This window comes from Ochotona princeps, chromosome 16 (genome assembly GCF_030435755.1).
Source record: "Ochotona princeps isolate mOchPri1 chromosome 16, mOchPri1.hap1, whole genome shotgun sequence".
Taxonomy (NCBI): Eukaryota; Metazoa; Chordata; class Mammalia; order Lagomorpha; family Ochotonidae; genus Ochotona; species Ochotona princeps.
Window position 1 is genome coordinate 47,943,365 of NC_080847.1, and position 16,949 is coordinate 47,960,313.

The 16,949-nt window shown below is 53.6% G+C and overlaps 3 protein-coding genes across 6 annotated transcripts; 1 reads left to right on the forward strand and 2 right to left on the reverse strand.

Annotated features, from left to right (window-relative positions):
• The first annotated feature begins 4,499 nt into the window (after nt 1-4,499).
• On the forward strand, nt 4,500-5,365 carry SDHAF1 (succinate dehydrogenase complex assembly factor 1). Its single transcript, XM_004595150.2, has one exon. It carries the CDS (start codon nt 4,573-4,575, stop codon nt 4,891-4,893), a length of 321 nt encoding a protein of 106 aa, XP_004595207.2. The 5' UTR covers nt 4,500-4,572; the 3' UTR covers nt 4,894-5,365.
• Nucleotides 5,366-7,678: 2,313 nt separating this feature from the next.
• Nucleotides 7,679-12,830, reverse strand: SYNE4 (spectrin repeat containing nuclear envelope family member 4). The gene is made up of 9 exons (XM_058674544.1): nt 12,713-12,830; nt 10,741-10,870; nt 10,398-10,548; nt 9,762-9,905; nt 9,368-9,562; nt 9,045-9,293; nt 8,555-8,632; nt 7,987-8,045; nt 7,679-7,907 (listed from the first exon to the last, which is right to left on the reverse strand). The coding sequence occupies exons 2-9, from the start codon at nt 10,857-10,859 to the stop codon at nt 7,724-7,726; spliced, it is 1,179 nt and encodes a 392-aa protein (XP_058530527.1). The 5' UTR covers nt 10,860-10,870; nt 12,713-12,830; the 3' UTR covers nt 7,679-7,723.
• ALKBH6 (alkB homolog 6) lies at nt 11,284-16,753 on the reverse strand. Of its 4 annotated transcripts, none has more exons than XM_058674545.1 (8): nt 16,688-16,753; nt 16,142-16,193; nt 15,951-16,029; nt 15,624-15,692; nt 13,543-13,603; nt 13,044-13,195; nt 12,713-12,829; nt 11,284-11,720 (listed from the first exon to the last, which is right to left on the reverse strand). In XM_058674545.1, the coding sequence occupies exons 3-8, from the start codon at nt 16,002-16,004 to the stop codon at nt 11,457-11,459; spliced, it is 717 nt and encodes a 238-aa protein (XP_058530528.1). In that variant the 5' UTR covers nt 16,005-16,029; nt 16,142-16,193; nt 16,688-16,753; the 3' UTR covers nt 11,284-11,456. The 4 variants fall into 4 exon arrangements, with proteins under 4 accessions (XP_058530528.1, XP_058530529.1, XP_004595092.2 ...); XM_058674546.1 differs by lacking the exon at nt 16,688-16,753 and adding an exon at nt 16,371-16,549; XM_004595035.4 differs by lacking the exon at nt 16,142-16,193 and having other exon boundaries at nt 16,688-16,724.
• Between the last annotated feature and the right edge of the window lie 196 nt (nt 16,754-16,949).

Sequence of the window (16,949 nt, forward strand, 5' to 3'; positions counted from 1 at the left end):
TTTTTTTTTTTTTTTTTTTGCCACAGCCCTTTGCATCTCAGAGCCGGGGATGCAAGATACTTACGGGATGCCTGGTCATTGTCATTGTCATGGTCATCGGGCCCCTGATTTATTTTCCTTGTGAACTTCCACCAAACCCAGAATCTGCTGGTCTGACCTTGGTGGGAAAGAACCCCATGCAGCCTTGGGCACGTCGCAGGTTGGGACAGAAGTGATAGAGGAACACATGCCCTCTCACTCCCTGCTTGTTTGCACACAGACCCGCTTGCAGCACAATCTCACTTCTTCTCTGTTTCCACTGACTTAAAGGAAGAAGGAATCCTTTGTTTTTCTTTTAATGCATCAAGCATAGCTCTGAGCACTCGATGTGAACAAGTCAGACCAGAGTGCACCTCTCTGCACCTTACTCTGGTGGGAGAGGCAGGACAGGAAACATGAGGATTTCCCAGCGAGGGCACGAGGGGCCCATGGCTGCACAGTGCAGGCTGTGATCGGAGCCTGCCACCACATGCAGAGCCACCTGTTTCCTGGAAAGGATGAGCAGATGCAAGGGAGGCTGCGAGAATGTAAATGATGCAGGACTGTGTCGTTAAAGCTGCTCAGAGGCATGTCCTAGGAGGACTGAGGGTGAGCAGGATGTGGCCCACCAGTGCAGAATTAAAAACAAAATGTAGGGCCCGGTGCGATAGCGTAGTGGTTAGGGTCCTCACCTTGCACGCGCCGGGATCCCATATGGGTGCCAGTTCTAATCCCCGAGGCCCCACTTCCCATCCAGCTCCCTGCTTGTGGCCTGGGAAAGCAGTTGAGGCCAATCCAAACCCTTGGGACCCTGCACCCACGTGGGAGAACTGGAAGAAGTTGCTGGCACCTGGCTTCCGACTGGCTCAGCTCCAGCCATTGTGGCCACTTGAGGAGTGAACCATTAGACAAAAGATCTTCCTATCTGTCTCTTCTCCTCTCTGTATATCTGCCTTTCCAATAATAATAAATAAATCTTTAAAAAATGTAATAAACATGGCTCATTGCTAACTGCAATACTTTGTTGCAGGCTAAATAGCCTACATGAACTTTAGCACCAATGCACCCCAATTCCCATTAGTCAGGACCGGGAGCTGAAAAGCAAACCCAGGCAGTCTGATACAGGATTCAAACATGTTAATGGGTAGGCCAAATACCCACCAGAGTTTTCTGCTTTCCAGAAACTTCTATACTGTCTCCATAATGGTTATACTAATTTACATTCCCACTAACAGTGTGCAAAGCTTCACTTTACTCCGGATTCACGATGACACTTATTTTTCTTTAGCATTTATTTATTTTTGTTGGAAAGGCAGATTTACAGAGAGAAGGAGAAATAAAGATCGCCCAACTGCTGGTTCATTCCCAAACTGACTACAACAGCTGGAGCTGAGCTGATCTGAAACCAGGAGCCAGAGGCTTCTTTCAGGTCTCCCATGCCAGTGCCAGGTCCCAAGACTCTGGGCCATCCTCTATTGCTTTCCCAGGACACAAGCAGGAAGCTGGGGCCCAGCACAGTAACCTAGTGGCTAAAGCCCTCGCCTTGCACGTGCCAGAATCTCATGTGGGTGCCGGTTATAATCACGACAGCCCTGCTACCCATCCAGTTCCCTGCTTGTGGCCTGGGAAAGCAGTCAAGAATGGCCCAAGGTCTTGGGATCTTGTACTGCACTTAAGACCCGGAAGAGGCTCTAGGCTCCTGGCTTCAGATCAGCTTAGCTCCAGCCGTTGTGGCCGTTTAGGGAGTGAATCATTGGATGGAAGATCTTCCTGTCTCTCCTTCCCTCTGTATATGTGACTTTCCAATAAAAAATAAAATAAATCTTTTAAAAATATATATTTTATTCTATTGCCTATTTTTAAAATTGGCTTGTTTACTTGCTATTGAAAGGTGTTTATTTACATTTTTGATTAAAAATATTTTGGATGTTAAGCCCTTATCATATGCATGGTTTGCAAGTATCTTCTCCTATTTTGTAGGTTGCCTTTTCTTTGGTTCATCGACTCATCTCACTTCCAGGTATATATCCAGAGGAAATGAAATCAGTATGTTCATTGAGCTACTGCACTCCTATGTGAACGGCAGTAGTTGACACGATGGTCAAGATGTAGAATGAACCTAACTGTTCCCCAACAGATGCATCAAGAAAATGTGCTGCTTATATTATACAGCAGTGAATGCTACTCAGCCATACTGAAGGAAATCCCGCTGGTGACGGACAACATGGATGAACTGGAGGACATTACGCTAAGTGAAGTCAGCCAGACATAAAGACAGATGCGACAGTATCTCACTCACATATGAACTCTAAACACAGGCAAATTCACAGAAGCAGAGTAGAAAAGCAGTTGCCGGAGGGTAGGAAATGAGGATAAATATGAAGACTGAAGTTAAAGATACAAATGTTTGGTGACAATATGAGTAAGATCTAGAGGCCTAATTGCAGCATGGGGACTGGAGTTGATCATCCTATAATATGTCCTTGAATATGCTGAGCACCTCTTAAGTGCCTCCCACCCCCATGCATACACACACAGAGTGGTGAGTGCTAACTAACTTGTGGCAATCACCTCATAATGTATTCACATATCAAAAACAATTCATTGTCCACCTTGAAGACGTACAAGCCTTATCAATCACACTTTCAAAAGCTGGGGGAAAAATAGAGCAATAAAATGTATTGTAGAAAAAGACATACATTAGATGGCAATCTATTAAAATATCAATTGCATCCCATTATATTGTACTTTACTAATATGCTATGTCACACATTCTTATAAAATAAACGCGTGGAACTGTGCCTAGCATACATGAGAAATGATCCCATGGTGCATTTTCCTAAAAAAATGTTAGCTCTGCCCAGTAGCACCTGAACCCGCTGCCCCTCCCTCACCTTGTCCTAGGCTCTGGGCGGGGCTTAGCATGCACCACCCAAGTTTCTCCACCAACAGAAAGGGCAGGGATAAAAGGAGCTGGGTCTGAGAGACTGCTGCTTCCACCTGCTGGCCACTGTGGGAGACTGGGCAGCAATAAATGCCTTTCTGCTTGCTTCAGGAACCTGAGACTGTGCTTTGGCCAGCAGGTGGGCTCAGGTGGGCTTATTTCCCACAGCATAGAAAGTGCTCTAGAAACAATTGGAGTATGAAGACACAAGCCAGAGATGTGGCCAGTTCTGGGTGAGTTCGCTCTCCCACTAGAGCTCTCCTTTAGAAAGCAAGTAAGAAATGTACACTAGATATATATTATATGTATATATGAAAACGAAAATGCTGCCCTACCGTGCCTGCCTGCACGAGCTGCCCTTTCCTCTTCATTGTGGCACTTGTATTAGTTTTTAAGTGTGTATTTATTTGAAAGGCAGAGAGACAAAGGTCTGCCATCCACTGAGTTACTCTCCTAGATGCCTGCAAGGGCCAGACCAAAGCCAGGAGCCTAGAACTCCATCCGGTCTCCCACAGGGGTGGCAGGGTCCCAAGCAGGTGGGCCATCACCATCCCTCTCAGAAAGCTTATTATGGCCATAACCTAATACAACTTAATATTTTGCTGTTCTTCATTCACTCTCTCTCCTATTCCTTTTTAGGACTGGAGGATTTTAAAACAAATTCCAGCCTCTATCCTTTTAACAAAAACCTTGATAGTATTTCTGATGTCCTTAGCTCTCCCAAGCAGGTGACCTGAGGTCGAGCGTGGCTAGCGTACACCCAAACTTGAACCCAGGATTCGGGTTGGTGTTGGTGGGGCCTAAGGGAGCTGTGTCCCAACGATCCTTCCAGCAAGGACAACAGCGGAATTTGCGACCTGATGACCCCGGGAGGGCTCTGAAGTGCCAACCCAGCCCACGTGTTCAAGGCAGCATGCCTTCTGCGGCTGTAGGAGCTGGCAAAGCCCTCCACTGCATGGGAGGGCTGCATGGGAACCAGACTCCCACCCGCAGAAGGCGAGAGTGGATCAACTTTCCGAGCCACACGCTGCTGTTGCCTTTGGCGGCGCGGCGTCCACACCCTCTCTTCCCGCCCCACAGACTTTGGTCCAGGTGGCTGTGACCCAACGTCTCATATGCTCGTCTCTCTCCGCGTCCCTAGGGCCAGGATCCTCCCGTGGGGGAGGGAAGGCACAAAGCCTCCGGTGGCAGCTAGAATACCTGATGACAAAAGCAAGCTGTGGCCGTCTTCCCTGTCAAGTGGCCCGGACACGTTTCCAAATGCACGGACACCCGGGACCCCTAATACTGCTTTCTTCCGGGGCCTTTCCCTTTCTTCGCTTCGACTCGAGACCTAAGAGGCGCAGTACCCATCCTCCTTCTCCTCCATGATACGCAGAAGCCAGGGTCCCCAACACCACTGTCCCCTCAAGGACGCACCCCCTCGTAGGGCGATCCCGCGACCCGCCAGCTCCGCCCCCGCACGCTACGCCCGCCGTGACGTAGCCGCCACAACAGCCAATCGGGCGCACCGGCACCAGCGGCGAGAGGCGGGTCCTGGGCCTTGCGGGGCGGAAGCGCCGGTTGTTTTGAACCGCGGCCTCTGCGCGTGAGGCGGCGGCGCGGCTGCCATGAGCCGGCCCAGCAGGCTCCAGAGGCAGATTCTGAGCCTGTACCGCGAGCTGCTGCGCGCCGGACGCGGGAAACCGGGCGCCGAGGCGCGGGTGCGTGCCGAGTTCCGGCTGCACGCCGGCTTGCCGCGCTCCGACGTCCTGCGCATCGAGTACCTGTACCGGCGCGGGCAGCGCCAGCTGCAGCTGCTGCGCTCGGGCCACGCCAAGGCCATGGGGGCCTTCGTGCGCCCGCGGGGCCTGACGGAAGAACCCGGCAGTACGGGGCGTGGCGACGGGGACGGCGCGGAGGCGCGGGAGACCCGGCCTGTGGGACAGTGACGGGCGCAAGAGCCCAGGGGACCACGTAGGGGCCGGGGAAGCCACTGCCGACATAGGAAAGCTGGAGAACCCTCCTGGGGCTGCAGGGTGCTCAGCGGAGGTCTAGCAAGCGCCCGCCCACCGCCCAGGGTCGAAGACAGACTGACATGCACTGCCCCTGGGAACGTCCCCACCCCCGGCACGACAAGGGGGACTGTGGCGTCCGGTGTGGAAGAAACTTTTTGCTGACTTGGAAAGATGCCCTGACGAGTGGTGAGAAGCTGGCAGCTCCAACCCCCACCCGTGGAAAAACCGTGTCTCACTGGATTGTGACACTCGAGCGGAAGGGCCTGGAAGTCCTGCCACCCAAATTGATCAACTGAAGACCCTTCAATAATCCCTACTTGATGACCCTGAGGGGCAGCCCCCCAGCCTCTGCTTACTCCACTGTTTGAATGAAGGGAATAAAATTGGGGGTGCATACTTTCCTGTTGATGGTCTCAGAGTGTGTATAGTTAAGGATTTTTTTTTTTAAGATTTGTTTCTTGGGGCCCAGCACCGTGGCCTAGCAGCTGAAGTCCTCAGCTTGAACGCACCAGGATCCCATATGGGAGCCGGTTCTAATCCCGGCAGCTCCACTTCCCATCCAGCTCCCTGCTTGTGGCCTGGGAAAGCAGTCGAGGACGGCCCAAAGCTTTGGGACCCTGCACCCGCGTGGGAGACCCGGAAGAGGATCTGGGCTCCTGGTTTCAGGTCGGCACAGCACCCGGCCGTTGCGGTCACTTGGGGAGTGAATCCTCGGACGGAAGATCTTCCTCTCTGCCTCTCCTCCTCTCTGTATATCTGACTTTGCAATAAAAATAATAAAAATAAATCTTTTTTAAAAATCAGACTTTAGGAAAATAATGGAAAAACAATAAATTAAAGGGTTTTTTTAAAAAAAGATTTTTTTATTGGAAAGGCAGATTTACAGAGAGGAGAGACAGAAAAATAGCTTCCATCTGTTAGTTTATTCCCCAAATGGCTGTAAATGCTGGAGCTGAGCCAATCCAAAGCCAGGAGCCTACTCTGGGTCTCCCACACAGGTGCAGGGGGCCAAAGATTTGGGCCAGCCTCTGCTGCTTTCCTGGGCTATGAGCTGGGAGCTGGATGGGAAGTAGAGCAGCCAGGACACAAACAGGTACCCATATGGAATCCTGGTGCTTGGAGGTGGAGGATTGGCTCGTTGGGCCATCGCACTGGCCCCAGTTGACAATTTTTGGAATGCTCCCTCACCACCACCACCCCCCTCCCCGGCACCAGGAATTGCCCCTCTGGCCGTGGCTGGATGCAAGGAGCTCTGTGCTCCCCATCTGGTTGGCTCACGTGACTCTGCGTATCTACTGGCAGACCTCTGGAGGAGACCTCTCCTGGCTTCACCCGTAAAGGCACCCAGGTGACTCCCCAAGGGAGTGTAGTAAGGTAGGAGAGGAAAAGTGTGCTAAGGAGACCTGGCTGGTCAGCCCTGAGGCGCGTTAGTGAGAATCGCCAACCCTTTGGAGTGTTTCATAAAAGCTGGAAACTTCCACCTTCAAACCTGGCTGAGGAGCCCAGCCTCAGCTGCAAGTTGGGACTTTGGTCAGCAGGGCTGTGGGGCAGAGTGAGGAGGGGAGATGAACCCATAGACCTTGGGAGTGCCCCTCCCCAGGTTTATAGAGGGACCCACCCTGGACATTTCCCTGGGCTACTACATTTTGCAACCCTGAGCTGTATTTGTGTCTGTATCAGCTAAGCAAGTGGAAGCAGGTGAATCTTGAAGTTGGATGCCTCGAGGGTGACCCTTGGGGAGGGAACCTTGGACTAAAGGGAGGGTGGGCAGCAGAGAACCATGGAGAGTCCTAAAAGTATCTCATGGCTTCCTACTCACTCAGCTTCCTGTTGTGTCTCCAAACATAGTTCCTGGCTTCCAGATCTTGAGCTCTGACAAGCCCCTGGATGGGCGCTTCCCACTGGGGCAGGAGGAGAGGAGACAGGCACCCAGGTGTAGCAGGTGAATGGGGTTTGCTGGGTAGAAGGGGTGCAGTAGCAGCATGCCTGACCTGAGGGAGGAGGCGTGCCAGTGCAGTTTTTAAGAGTGGGCTCTAGAACCAAATGTTCTTAGGTTGGGATCCTTACTGATTCTGTTGTATACAGTGGTTTAACTTTGTGCCTTGACACCCTGATCTGATCAGTTAAGGAGGTATGGTAATACTGCTTCCCTGGGGGACTGTTAAGATGACACTGAGAATTAAATGCAGAGTTGTGGCAGCAGATGATGATGCCAACCCCCATGCCCAGGAACCATCCTGCCCACTTGGAGAATGTTCAGACACAGATCCTGTGTGGACACGAGTCAGGGGCTGGGGCAGGTCACCCATGATACCTGTACCCTTCCTATATGGCCTCCAGCTTGCTGAGACAAACGTGTGCTGATTTGCCTGAGGGTCAGGGGACCTTCACAGCCAGGACAGGTGGGGGTACAGATGGGGTGTCCGCAACAATGAGAGATGGACGTGACCCATCAGTGCCACAGTTTCTTCAAGTAACAACTTTTGGGGTGTTCCACACAGTTTCCCAGTGGGTCCCAGTGGGATGGCATCCCAGGTACCCAGTACTGGTGTTACTCCTTCCATGGCTCACTTCTCTCTTCCCCTGCTATTGTTCCCAGCACCACCCCCCAAATCTTGTGTCAGAATTTAGGGGAACCTAACTCAAGATAGGTCAATTCAGTACTGGGGTTGGGGGGGTAGTGCTAAATGTTGGGTACTCAAGTCCCCACATCTCCACATTCCTCTGGCAGCGACCATTTATTACACATGTCTAGAACATGTACTCAGATTGGAGGGGGACCATTGACATAGCTGAGCACCAGGTAGGGTGTCCTGGCCAGTCGGGTGTGAGAGCAGCAGGGGCCTCCGGACATGGGCAGGAACAAGGTGGCCCCCAGCAGGAGAAGGAAGAGAACGAGAAAAATGAGGAGGAAAAGCAGAGGCCGCCTGGATGTAGGAGTGGGGACCCTAGGGAAGGAAAGGTGGTGTTAACTATATGGGTGAGCTACCACTATGAACCTGGGGACCCATCTTCCAAGGACCTCACCCAGAATCCACTTCTAGCATGACACCCTGGAGACTGGGAGCGGCTTGCCTCTTCTTGTCCTGAGGGTACACAGAGCCAACAGCAGAGTGAAAGGAAACGACACTTGGTATGGGCTTGCCCTTACTACAGATCCACGGGTTTCTTCTTTTTCTTCCTCTTTTTCCTGGTACCCCAGAACCCTAGATCTCTAAGTATAGCAGAATTGTGTTCGGGCCTGTCCCCCATCCCACCAAATCCCTCCTTTCCTGTTAACAGTGACTCATCTGGGGAACTCAGACTTACCCCCCTCTCCAACATCCATGACCTGGCCAATTAGAGCATTCAGGCTGGTTCAGGTGTGGCTGTGGGCCCAAGCCAGGCAGCTGGGAGTCAGCTGCAGAACTTGGGCTGCTGCCAGAGGAAAGTCAGTGTGTAGCAACTAGGGCAGCCATTTTGGGCCAAACAGCGTGACGGGGCAGTTGCTCTGCTGGCAGCAGAGAGCCGGCCTGCACTTTTCTAAAGCGGATTGGATTTCTGTCACTTGTCACCAGGATTCCCAAATGCTGCACCTGGCAGAGAGCCAGCTCACCTGAGGCTTCCGAAGCAAGGGACGTCTTCGGTGACCTGCTAAGTGCTTCCGGTGGCCGAGACCCGACATGAACATGTCCTATAGGAAGAGAGAGGAGTAAATGGTTCTTGGGGGAACCAACCACAACAGAAATCCTGGTTGGAGAAGGACCATGGCGGGGGGCTATCAAAAAGGTGAGATTCTGGGAGAACAGAGATCACTTGGGAAAGATCACTTGGGCAGAGCCAAAGAGAAGAGACATCATTTATTTATTCAGTCAACAAATATTTAATGAGTGTCTGTTACATGCCAGGCACCCTTCTAGGAACAGTGAACACAGTGGGGATGTCAAAATAGATAAACTCCTGGCCTCCATGGAACTTATATTCCCAGGTGCATGAGCAGTGATCTGGATTGGAAGTGAAACAGCCAGGACTTGAACTGGCACCCGTATGAGATACCCACATTGCAGGCACGGGCCTTTCCTGCTAGACCCAGGGATTGTTCTTACCTCAAAGCCTTGTCCCCTGCCCTGTGGGCCTTGGTGGCCACACAGCTCACAGGGTGCCCCTGGAGTCCAAGCCTTCTTTTGTCGTAAGGGCCCCAGGCCCCCAACGTCCCCCGCCGGGTCCCACTCCAACTCTGCAGGAGTGAGGAGGCTACTGGATGTCCAGGGTCCCCAGACCCCAGTAGTTCCTGGCCCATCTGAGTCCCCCTGGGCCTCCAAGTCCTGGTCTAGCATGTTGGCCTCCTCGAACACCTGGGTCAGAGAACAGAGGTCATAGGAATTGGGAGATTGGGGTTAGGGCTAGAAACCACAAGGCTGGGCCATACCAGGCTGTAGCTGACCAGCTGAGCCTGCAGCTGCCAGAGCCGTCGGAAGATAGTGTCTCGGTGGGCTCCAAGGGCCTTCAGAATGTGCTCAAGGGATGCCCAGGCCCTGGGTTCACTCCGCTGTGCCAGCCCCTCACCAAATGCCAGCAGTGCATCCACACGTTCGGCTGCTCCATGCAGGTCTGCCTGTAGTGCCTGAGGATACATTCATGGACATCAACCCCCTACACATACCAGGAACATCAAAGACCCAGAACCTGAATCTACCACCTTCCCTATTTCCTATCCTGAGATCTGGAACATGTAAGAAACTCACTTCCCACTCAAGTGAGTGGCAGGAGCAGCCACCCTCTCCTGAGGCCATGCGTACCTTCCCCAACTTCCCACTACCCACCTGCAGCCGGACGGTCATGCTCTGGGCCAGTGTCCAGGGTCTCAGGCCTCGCTCTAGGTCCTGCAGCCGGAGGCCCAGCCCCAGCAGGCAAAGGTACAGGCTGTCCTGCTCAGCTTCCAATACCTCCAGGGCAGATATGGGGTACTAGGAAACAATGGGGCCCCAGTCAGGCCAGCAGCCAGCAAATACATTTTCCTTATTCGCATGGTATCCCCCTCCTGCAGGCCCTTGCCTTCTTGTTGCTTTTTGCAGCAGAATCCTTCCTACTTGGAGGCCTTCCCAGTGGATCTGGGCCTGGAAACATCTAGTTCAAGATCTCCAGGTTTCCAGGGCTCTCAGAAACATGGTGATGAGGGGCCTGGGGCCTTGACAGAGAAGAGGTGAGGCAGCTGGGTATCCCCAGGAGGAATGGGCTTGCCATAGAACCAGTTATGAAATGCTTCTCTCCCAGTCAGTAATATCATTGCAGCACTTCTATCAGGACTGGGAGAAACAGTTTCCAGGGCATCTCTTTCCCCCACAGGTGCCTAATCACCTTCCCAGAATCATTGCTTCACCCACAGAATGGAGGCCAGACTATGGAGGACCAAGAGGAGATGGGGGCTGGTCCCAGGAGTCACGGCTATCTCTGCTCACCTCATGGTGTTTATTTCCGGCTGAATCCTCACGGGAAGAGGGCATGAAAGAGCTTGTAGGGCTAGCAGTGGGCTCAGCGCCGCTCTGCTCAGCCTGGGTGAGCTCAGGAGCATCCAAGGAGTCCTGGCCCAGTTTCAGGGCCTCCTCTGACCTGGGAATTGGGAGGCATTGGCAGGCCCCTGAGTGAGCTCTGGTGCCTCATTTTCCACCCCAACTTCACCCCAGCCCCAGCTCCACTCCCCCTGTCTTCAGGTGATCACAGCCATGGTACCTCCTACCCCTAAACAGCCCCTGCAATTGCCCCCACCCTCTTGGGACCAAGTTCAAAGAAACCAACCCCAACCTGATGGTCTCCACTCCTGACGCAGGGTAGCCAGTGCTTCCAGCGCTGTCCCGTTCTCCACATGGGTGGGTGAGGAGCTCTGAGGGGTGTCTGAGGCCCAGAGGTGGGGACAGTGCCATAGCTTGGGGGTCTAGGGACCGAGAGTCCATGAGGCCACTGTTTCAGATCCTTTTCCCTGGCCAGGGTGTTACCCAGACCGCCTCCTCAGCTGGACACACCTGGGCAGGAAGGGCCCCAGGAAGCCCAAGGGCAGGCCTGGCTCCACCCCTTCCATGGGGAACCTGGACTCAAAGTAATTTGATGCTGGGTTCAGGTGACAGCACAGTCACTTAACTCCTTCCTTCCTAGAGACACCAGTGGCTGTGCCTTCCCAACTCATGCCACCCCCTTCTGAGAGGTTCCAGATACAATCCCCCACCCACCTGGTCCCTCACAAGCCATAGGCTCTGCCCCACTCACTGATCTACTTGCCTGACCTCAAGGGTCTACACCATTCACTCAAGTTCCCGGATACAGCTGCCCCCAATACAATCTAACACCAAGGAAAGGTATGCTTGGTTTATTGGGAATGAAATCTTCTGTGGCTCCCCCAAAAGTCAATGGAAAAATCACCCAGCAGGGATCCACCTCTGTCCCAGACTTCCAAGGTTCCAGGGGTACAGCCAGACCACAGGGAACATAACCCATGAATCCCAGTAGGTCCTGGAGTGTGACAGTCACTTGCTGAGCAGGAGGCTGGTACGCAGCACGCGGGGTACACGACGGATGGTCAATGAGACACGGGTGCTACGGTCCAGGCGGGCTCCAGGCAATGCTGATGGGCAGGCAGCAGCATTGCATGGCAGAGAGGTGGCCTCAAGCACATCCACGCGGGTGGCCGCAATGCCGTGGAGGAGACGTGTGTAAGCGCTGCCACGGAGCACCAGCAGGCTGCGTGGTTCCAACAGCAGTGAAGCAATGGGCCTGGGTAGGGGCCGGGGCTGCAGGGAAGACTGGGGGTTAGTGGTCGGGGCACAAGGGAGAGGTCAGTGGGCTTCAGGGGACAGGAGACAAGGTTAGCGAGGCTGAGGAACAAAGATATTTCCTGGGGTAAGGGTGGGGTAAATTTTGATAGCTCAGGGATGAGAATCCAGAGAGGGCAGAAGGCAGTCCCTTGGGAGGGGACAGCAACTAGGCTGCTGCTGAGGGCACCAAAGGGTCAGCAGGTGTGTTCAAGGATCAGTTGCTGGGGTCTTCCAGAGGGTACAGGCTGGTATGGGGGACCAGCAGTCCTCAGGCAACCCAGGGGAAGAACATAGCCAACACTTAGAAATGGGCATGCAACACAGCAGAGGATAGAACAAGTGGGTGCAGAGGTGGGCACTGGGATGGCAGAGGACACTGGTAGAGTGGAATTGGGGTCACAGTGTCCAGGAGCATGGAGGGCCAAAGAGGAAGCCCCAGGGGGCAGCCACGGCAGGGTTTCCAGGAGCTTTTGTGATCGTGGGAGTGTCAGAAAGGCATCATCATGCAGAGAGCAGAGAAGGTGCTGCTGGGATAGCAGAGCGGGGGTGGGGGGGAGAGAGTGGTCCTCTGAGCAGAGAGTCACGATGTATCGGGGACCAAGGAGAATCTGGAGGTGTCCTGTACTGTGACTGTGCAGAGTAGCAAGATGGCAGGACTGTGTGTTGGGTGCAGTGAGCAGTGAGGACATTTGGGAGAAGCGTGGAGCCCCCATGAGTGAATGACCCCAGGGATGCAGAAGGACACGAGTGTCAGCTGGAACACCCTGGATATACAGGGTGTCAGAAGCATCTGTCCAGCAAGCAGGGATGTGGGCACCCTGCAAGCAGAAGGGTGTCTACCCCATGAAATAGCAGAGGGATAATGGCTTAGGGCAGAGGGTGTCAGGAGCAGGTAGGACTGGGTCGCCAGGAGGCTGTAGGGGGTCCACAGCACCCCTGAATGCTTGGGGCAGTCTCTCAAAGCCCACCTGTTCTGTAGGGGCATCATCCTCCGGGTGCCGTGGCTCATAGAATTCCAGCACGGTGTGGGAGCCCAGACTGATGGTGCTGACGGTCGGGTAGTATAGTGGTCCATCCTCGTGGGGCTGGGGAGTGGGAACCAGGGTTGAGCAGAGCTGGTGTTCCCACCCCTCACCTTCTGGGGGGGCGGGGGGGAGGGTAGTGAACGTGTGGCTAGGGAATGGCTGCTGGATGAACATGAGGGTGAATCAACAGGGTGCCCTGCTCCAAGACAGCTCAGAGATCAGGGGGTGGGAGGAGGCCATCGCTGTAGTGGGCAGGAGGAGGGCATGTGGTTACCATAATGCCCTCCCCAGGCAGATACTGGTTCACGAGGACATGGTTCGCCGGGAGACCCCCAAAAAGGCTGAGGTCTGACACCTTATCCACGTAGCGCTGGAGCCATGGGGGCAGCCGCTCAGGGACCATCCCCCGGGGGTGGGGGAGCCCACCTAGGGAGTGCAATGGGGTCCTGAGAGAACCTGGCACCTGGAGCCCTCAGGAAGGGTCCCCACAGTGGCTAGCAGCACCATAACCCCTTGAAGGACCCCTGACCCTTTGCAGATCACCACCAGACTCTTCTGAGATTTCCTGACTTCTCTCCCAACTCCACAGGAAATTCTTCATCTCTGGAGGACTCCTACTGAGCCTTCAGGACCCTCTTGGCCCTTGGAATGCCATGGACACCGGACATGACACCCCCACCCCCAATGCCTCAAGATAACAGGACCAGAGCCGGCTCTTCTAGCACCCCACCCCCAACCCAGAGTTGGCCATGCCCCCAGCCAGGGACACTTACCCCAGTTCTGTAGCTTCCTCCCAGACAGCTGGGTCCACTTTGGCTTGGGGGCATTGAAAACCTAGGGGGTGAGAGAAGGAGTCACTCTGTTCCAGGACCATCCCTCCCAGGAGTCTCCCACCCGGACCAATGCAGAGTCCTTTACCTGCGGGTAGAAATGGGCCTTCTTGGTGTCTGTGGGCTCATTCCCAGGACTTTATTTCTCATCATTCCTGGGGAGGCCTTGGCCCACCTGCATCTACTGGGATGAAGGAAATGGACCAGGGCTGCACCCCTGTATTACCTTCATCTCCTTACGGCTTGTGGCCAGGCTGTCTCAGCCCAGGACACAGCCTGCACGCTCACTGCCCAATTCCTGGGTTATACGAAAACAGTCGGAGTTTGGGAACTTCCTTGTTCCTATTGTCCAGGGGGAGGAAGTGAGGTAAGCGGACTCCCTCTACACAGCAAAGGAAGGACTTTAAAGATCTTTCATTGGCAAGATCCCGAGAGTCTAGACTAGGCCATCTCAGTCCAAGAAGCCAACACTTCAGTTGATAATCTCCTCACCCTTCACCAGTCATGCACATAGCCTTGGCTATTTCAGCCCAAGTTTTTTAAAATACATGAGTTTTTCAATATCCAGAAGCTAAAGACATGGGATGGGCTACTTCATATCCCAGCACAAGAGTACATGTTCTGGGGCCAGCACTGTGTTGCAGTAGGTTGGGCTGCCTCCTGAAATGCTGGTTCAAGTCCTAGCTACTCTATCTCCAATTCAGACCCCTGCTAATAGGAAAGTAGCAGAAGATGGGCCAAATACTTGGGCCCTTGTACCCACGTGGGAAACCCAGAAGAAACTCCTGGAAAATCTCTAGCTTACTCTTTCTCTCTGTAACTCTGCCTTCCAAATAAATAAATATTATTAAAAAAAAAAAAAGGGTGGTGGTGGTGGGAGGGAGAAGGGTCTGGCATGATGATTCAGTTGGCGAATCCTCCTCCTACAAGTGCCAGCATCTCAATGGGTGCCAGTTCATGTCTTGACTGCCCTACTTCCCATCCAGCTCCCTGTTTATGGCCTCGGAAAACAGTCGAGGATGGCCCAAAACCTTGGGACCCAGAAGAGGCTCCTGGCTCCTGGCTTCAGATCAGCTTGACTCCAGCCATTGCAGCCATTTAGGGAGTGAACCAGTGGATGGAAGATCATTCCTTCCCCCAATCTTTTTTTTTTTTAATATTAATTAATTTATTTTTACTTTTATTGGAAAGGCAGATTTACAGAAGACAGACAGAGGGAAATTTTTTCCATCTTCTGGTTCACTACCCAAATGGCCATTAACAGCCAGAGCTGAGCTGATCTGAAGCCAGGAGCCAGGAACTTCTCCTGGCTCTCCCACACAGGTGCAGGGTCCCAAGGCTTTGGGCCATTCTTGACTGCTTTCCCAGGTCACAAGCAGGGAGCTGCACAGGAAGTGGATTGGCTGGGACATGAACTGGTGCCCAAAAGGGATCCCAGTGCTTACACATGGAAGATTAGCCATGCTGGTCTTAAGAATAAAGTATGACCGGGCTAGCTAAGCATAGATGGTCTTTGTTTGGTAACCTTATTCCTCAGACTCTGGGCCAGTGCTGACCTATCACAGCACAAGGGGGAGTTAGTCTGTAACATCCTTGATTCTACCAAGGACTGAACTGTCTCAGCACAGGGAACATGAATGTTGCCCTGGGCTACTTCTACTCCAGGACTCCAATCTCCAGGACATCCTCATTTTGGAGCCTGAAACAGGATGGGATATCTCACTACAGGGAGTTTGAAGTCAACACTGCACACCAGGCGACAGCCACTGCCTTTCAAAGAAGCAGTCTGGTTTTCACCAAAACTCCTATTCAACATCTATTAGACAGTGGACGGGTACTAGGAAATCTTGAGAAAGGAACAGGGAGGGTGGGAAGAGGGGTACTGTGTATCACTCTCCTTTCTGCCAAAGTCCTCACTGCAACCCTGGGGCAGTAGGGTTCTCATACTGTGTGGGGCTGCAGGGTTGGCAGAGGTATGGGAAGAGGTGGTGTGTGGGGACAGACCAGAAGGACATTAAAGTCACCTGTCGCAACAAATATTCCTCTTCGTCCTTGGAGATGAAGTCAGGGACATAGTAGATTGTAGGCGGTGCCTAGGATGGAGAGATACCTTTTAAGGTTTGGCCCTTCGACCTACCAGAGACCCCAGCATCATGGAGCAAGCTCCTCCTCTGAAGAGAGGCTCCTAAGGCTCTCAGATAGGCCAAGATCTAAAGGCAAGAGACCAATGTCCATCGAGGGCTGAGGGTGGGGAGGTTAAAGGACTGAGATAGGGGGCAGTCTCAAACCAGGAACCTAGAAGCCACCATCCAGTCCCCACCTTCACCCTCGCCATTCCCAGTTCCGACAACCTGCTCCACTCGGAATGGTTCTAGGGCTGGCACGCTAGCATCCGGCTCCTCCATGGACTGTCACCTCTTGCACCCAATCCTGTGAGGAGGGGAGGACACATTGAGGTTACTACGTCTCCCTCCCACCCTTGGGTCAGGATCCAGCCAGCCTTCTGCCCCATTATGAACCTCAGCGCTCTTGAGCAACTCACTTGTCTCTAAGACGGAGTCCCCAGGCTCCCGGAAGCCACACAACACAAGGCTCTACACAAGGAATACTCAGAACTCGCCTCCAAACGCCCTCGGCCCAGGGCACATCGACCTGCACACCTGCCCACTCAAGCCCCTCACAGACAACATCCTCAGATGCCACACAAAGAAGCTCCACAGGCCGTTCCCAGGGCTGCACCCCAGACCCCAGGAGCACCCTGAAACACCCACCTTAATCCTGCCATCATGAGCTCGGCCAACATCACTCGGAGGTCCCAACGACCTTTCCTCTAGCAGCCAGGTCCTTTCAGACCCCCCCCCCCCAACACACACACACACACAACGCTGAATCCGCTCAGATTTTCCTTTCCCGAGTGCCCCTTCACTCCATCCCCCTTGGGCATTTAGCCCCGAGCCTGATTACTCTCAAACCTTCCCTTCTTGAATTCCCAATCTCCCGGCTGAGGACTCCTCACTCAGCTTCCCTGGACCCACCCACCCCCCACTCGGTATAATTATCTCTGCCTCTGGTAGCTCCCCAAACTGACCGTCCACCAGTGTCCCCTCCAATTTCCAATTTCAACAGCCCCCCATCCCTCCTCAACCACTTCCGACCCACATTTCTGACGCGAGTGTGCTCGGACCAATGGGAATTCTCGGAGACCTTAAGGCCCCGCCCACCACCCAATCCGTGCGCTCTTTCAGTATTGGTCCGCCCCTTCACCATCGCTCTGGGATAGGCTGCGCCTCCGGCCTCCCTCCCAGTCATTAGGATAAGCTGGGGGAACTGTCTTCCTCGCGCGGCGGCCA

Bases quoted from the DNA above. Each gene is read 5' to 3' on its own strand.
- SDHAF1 (XM_004595150.2), top strand. From the start codon at position 4,573: ATGAGCCGGCCCAGCAGGCTCCAGAGGCAGATTCTGAGCCTGTACCGC.
- SYNE4 (XM_058674544.1), bottom strand. From the start codon at position 10,859: ATGGCACTGTCCCCACCTCTGGGCCTCAGACACCCCTCAGAGCTCCTC. The intron at 9,906-10,397 runs GTGAGCAGAGAT...ATTGTTTCCTAG, and splicing joins CCGGAAATAAACACCATGAG to TACCCCATATCTGCCCTGGA. The intron at 7,908-7,986 runs GTGAGGTCCTTG...TTCCTTCCCTAG, and splicing joins ATGCTAGAAGTGGATTCTGG to GGTCCCCACTCCTACATCCA.
- ALKBH6 (XM_058674545.1), bottom strand. From the start codon at position 16,004: ATGGAGGAGCCGGATGCTAGCGTGCCAGCCCTAGAACCATTCCGAGTG. The intron at 15,693-15,950 runs GTTGTCGGAACT...TCTCCATCCTAG, and splicing joins AACCATTCCGAGTGGAGCAG to GCACCGCCTACAATCTACTA. The intron at 12,830-13,043 runs GTAACCACATGC...CCCACTCCCCAG, and splicing joins TGCCTGGGGAGGGCATTATG to CCCCACGAGGATGGACCACT.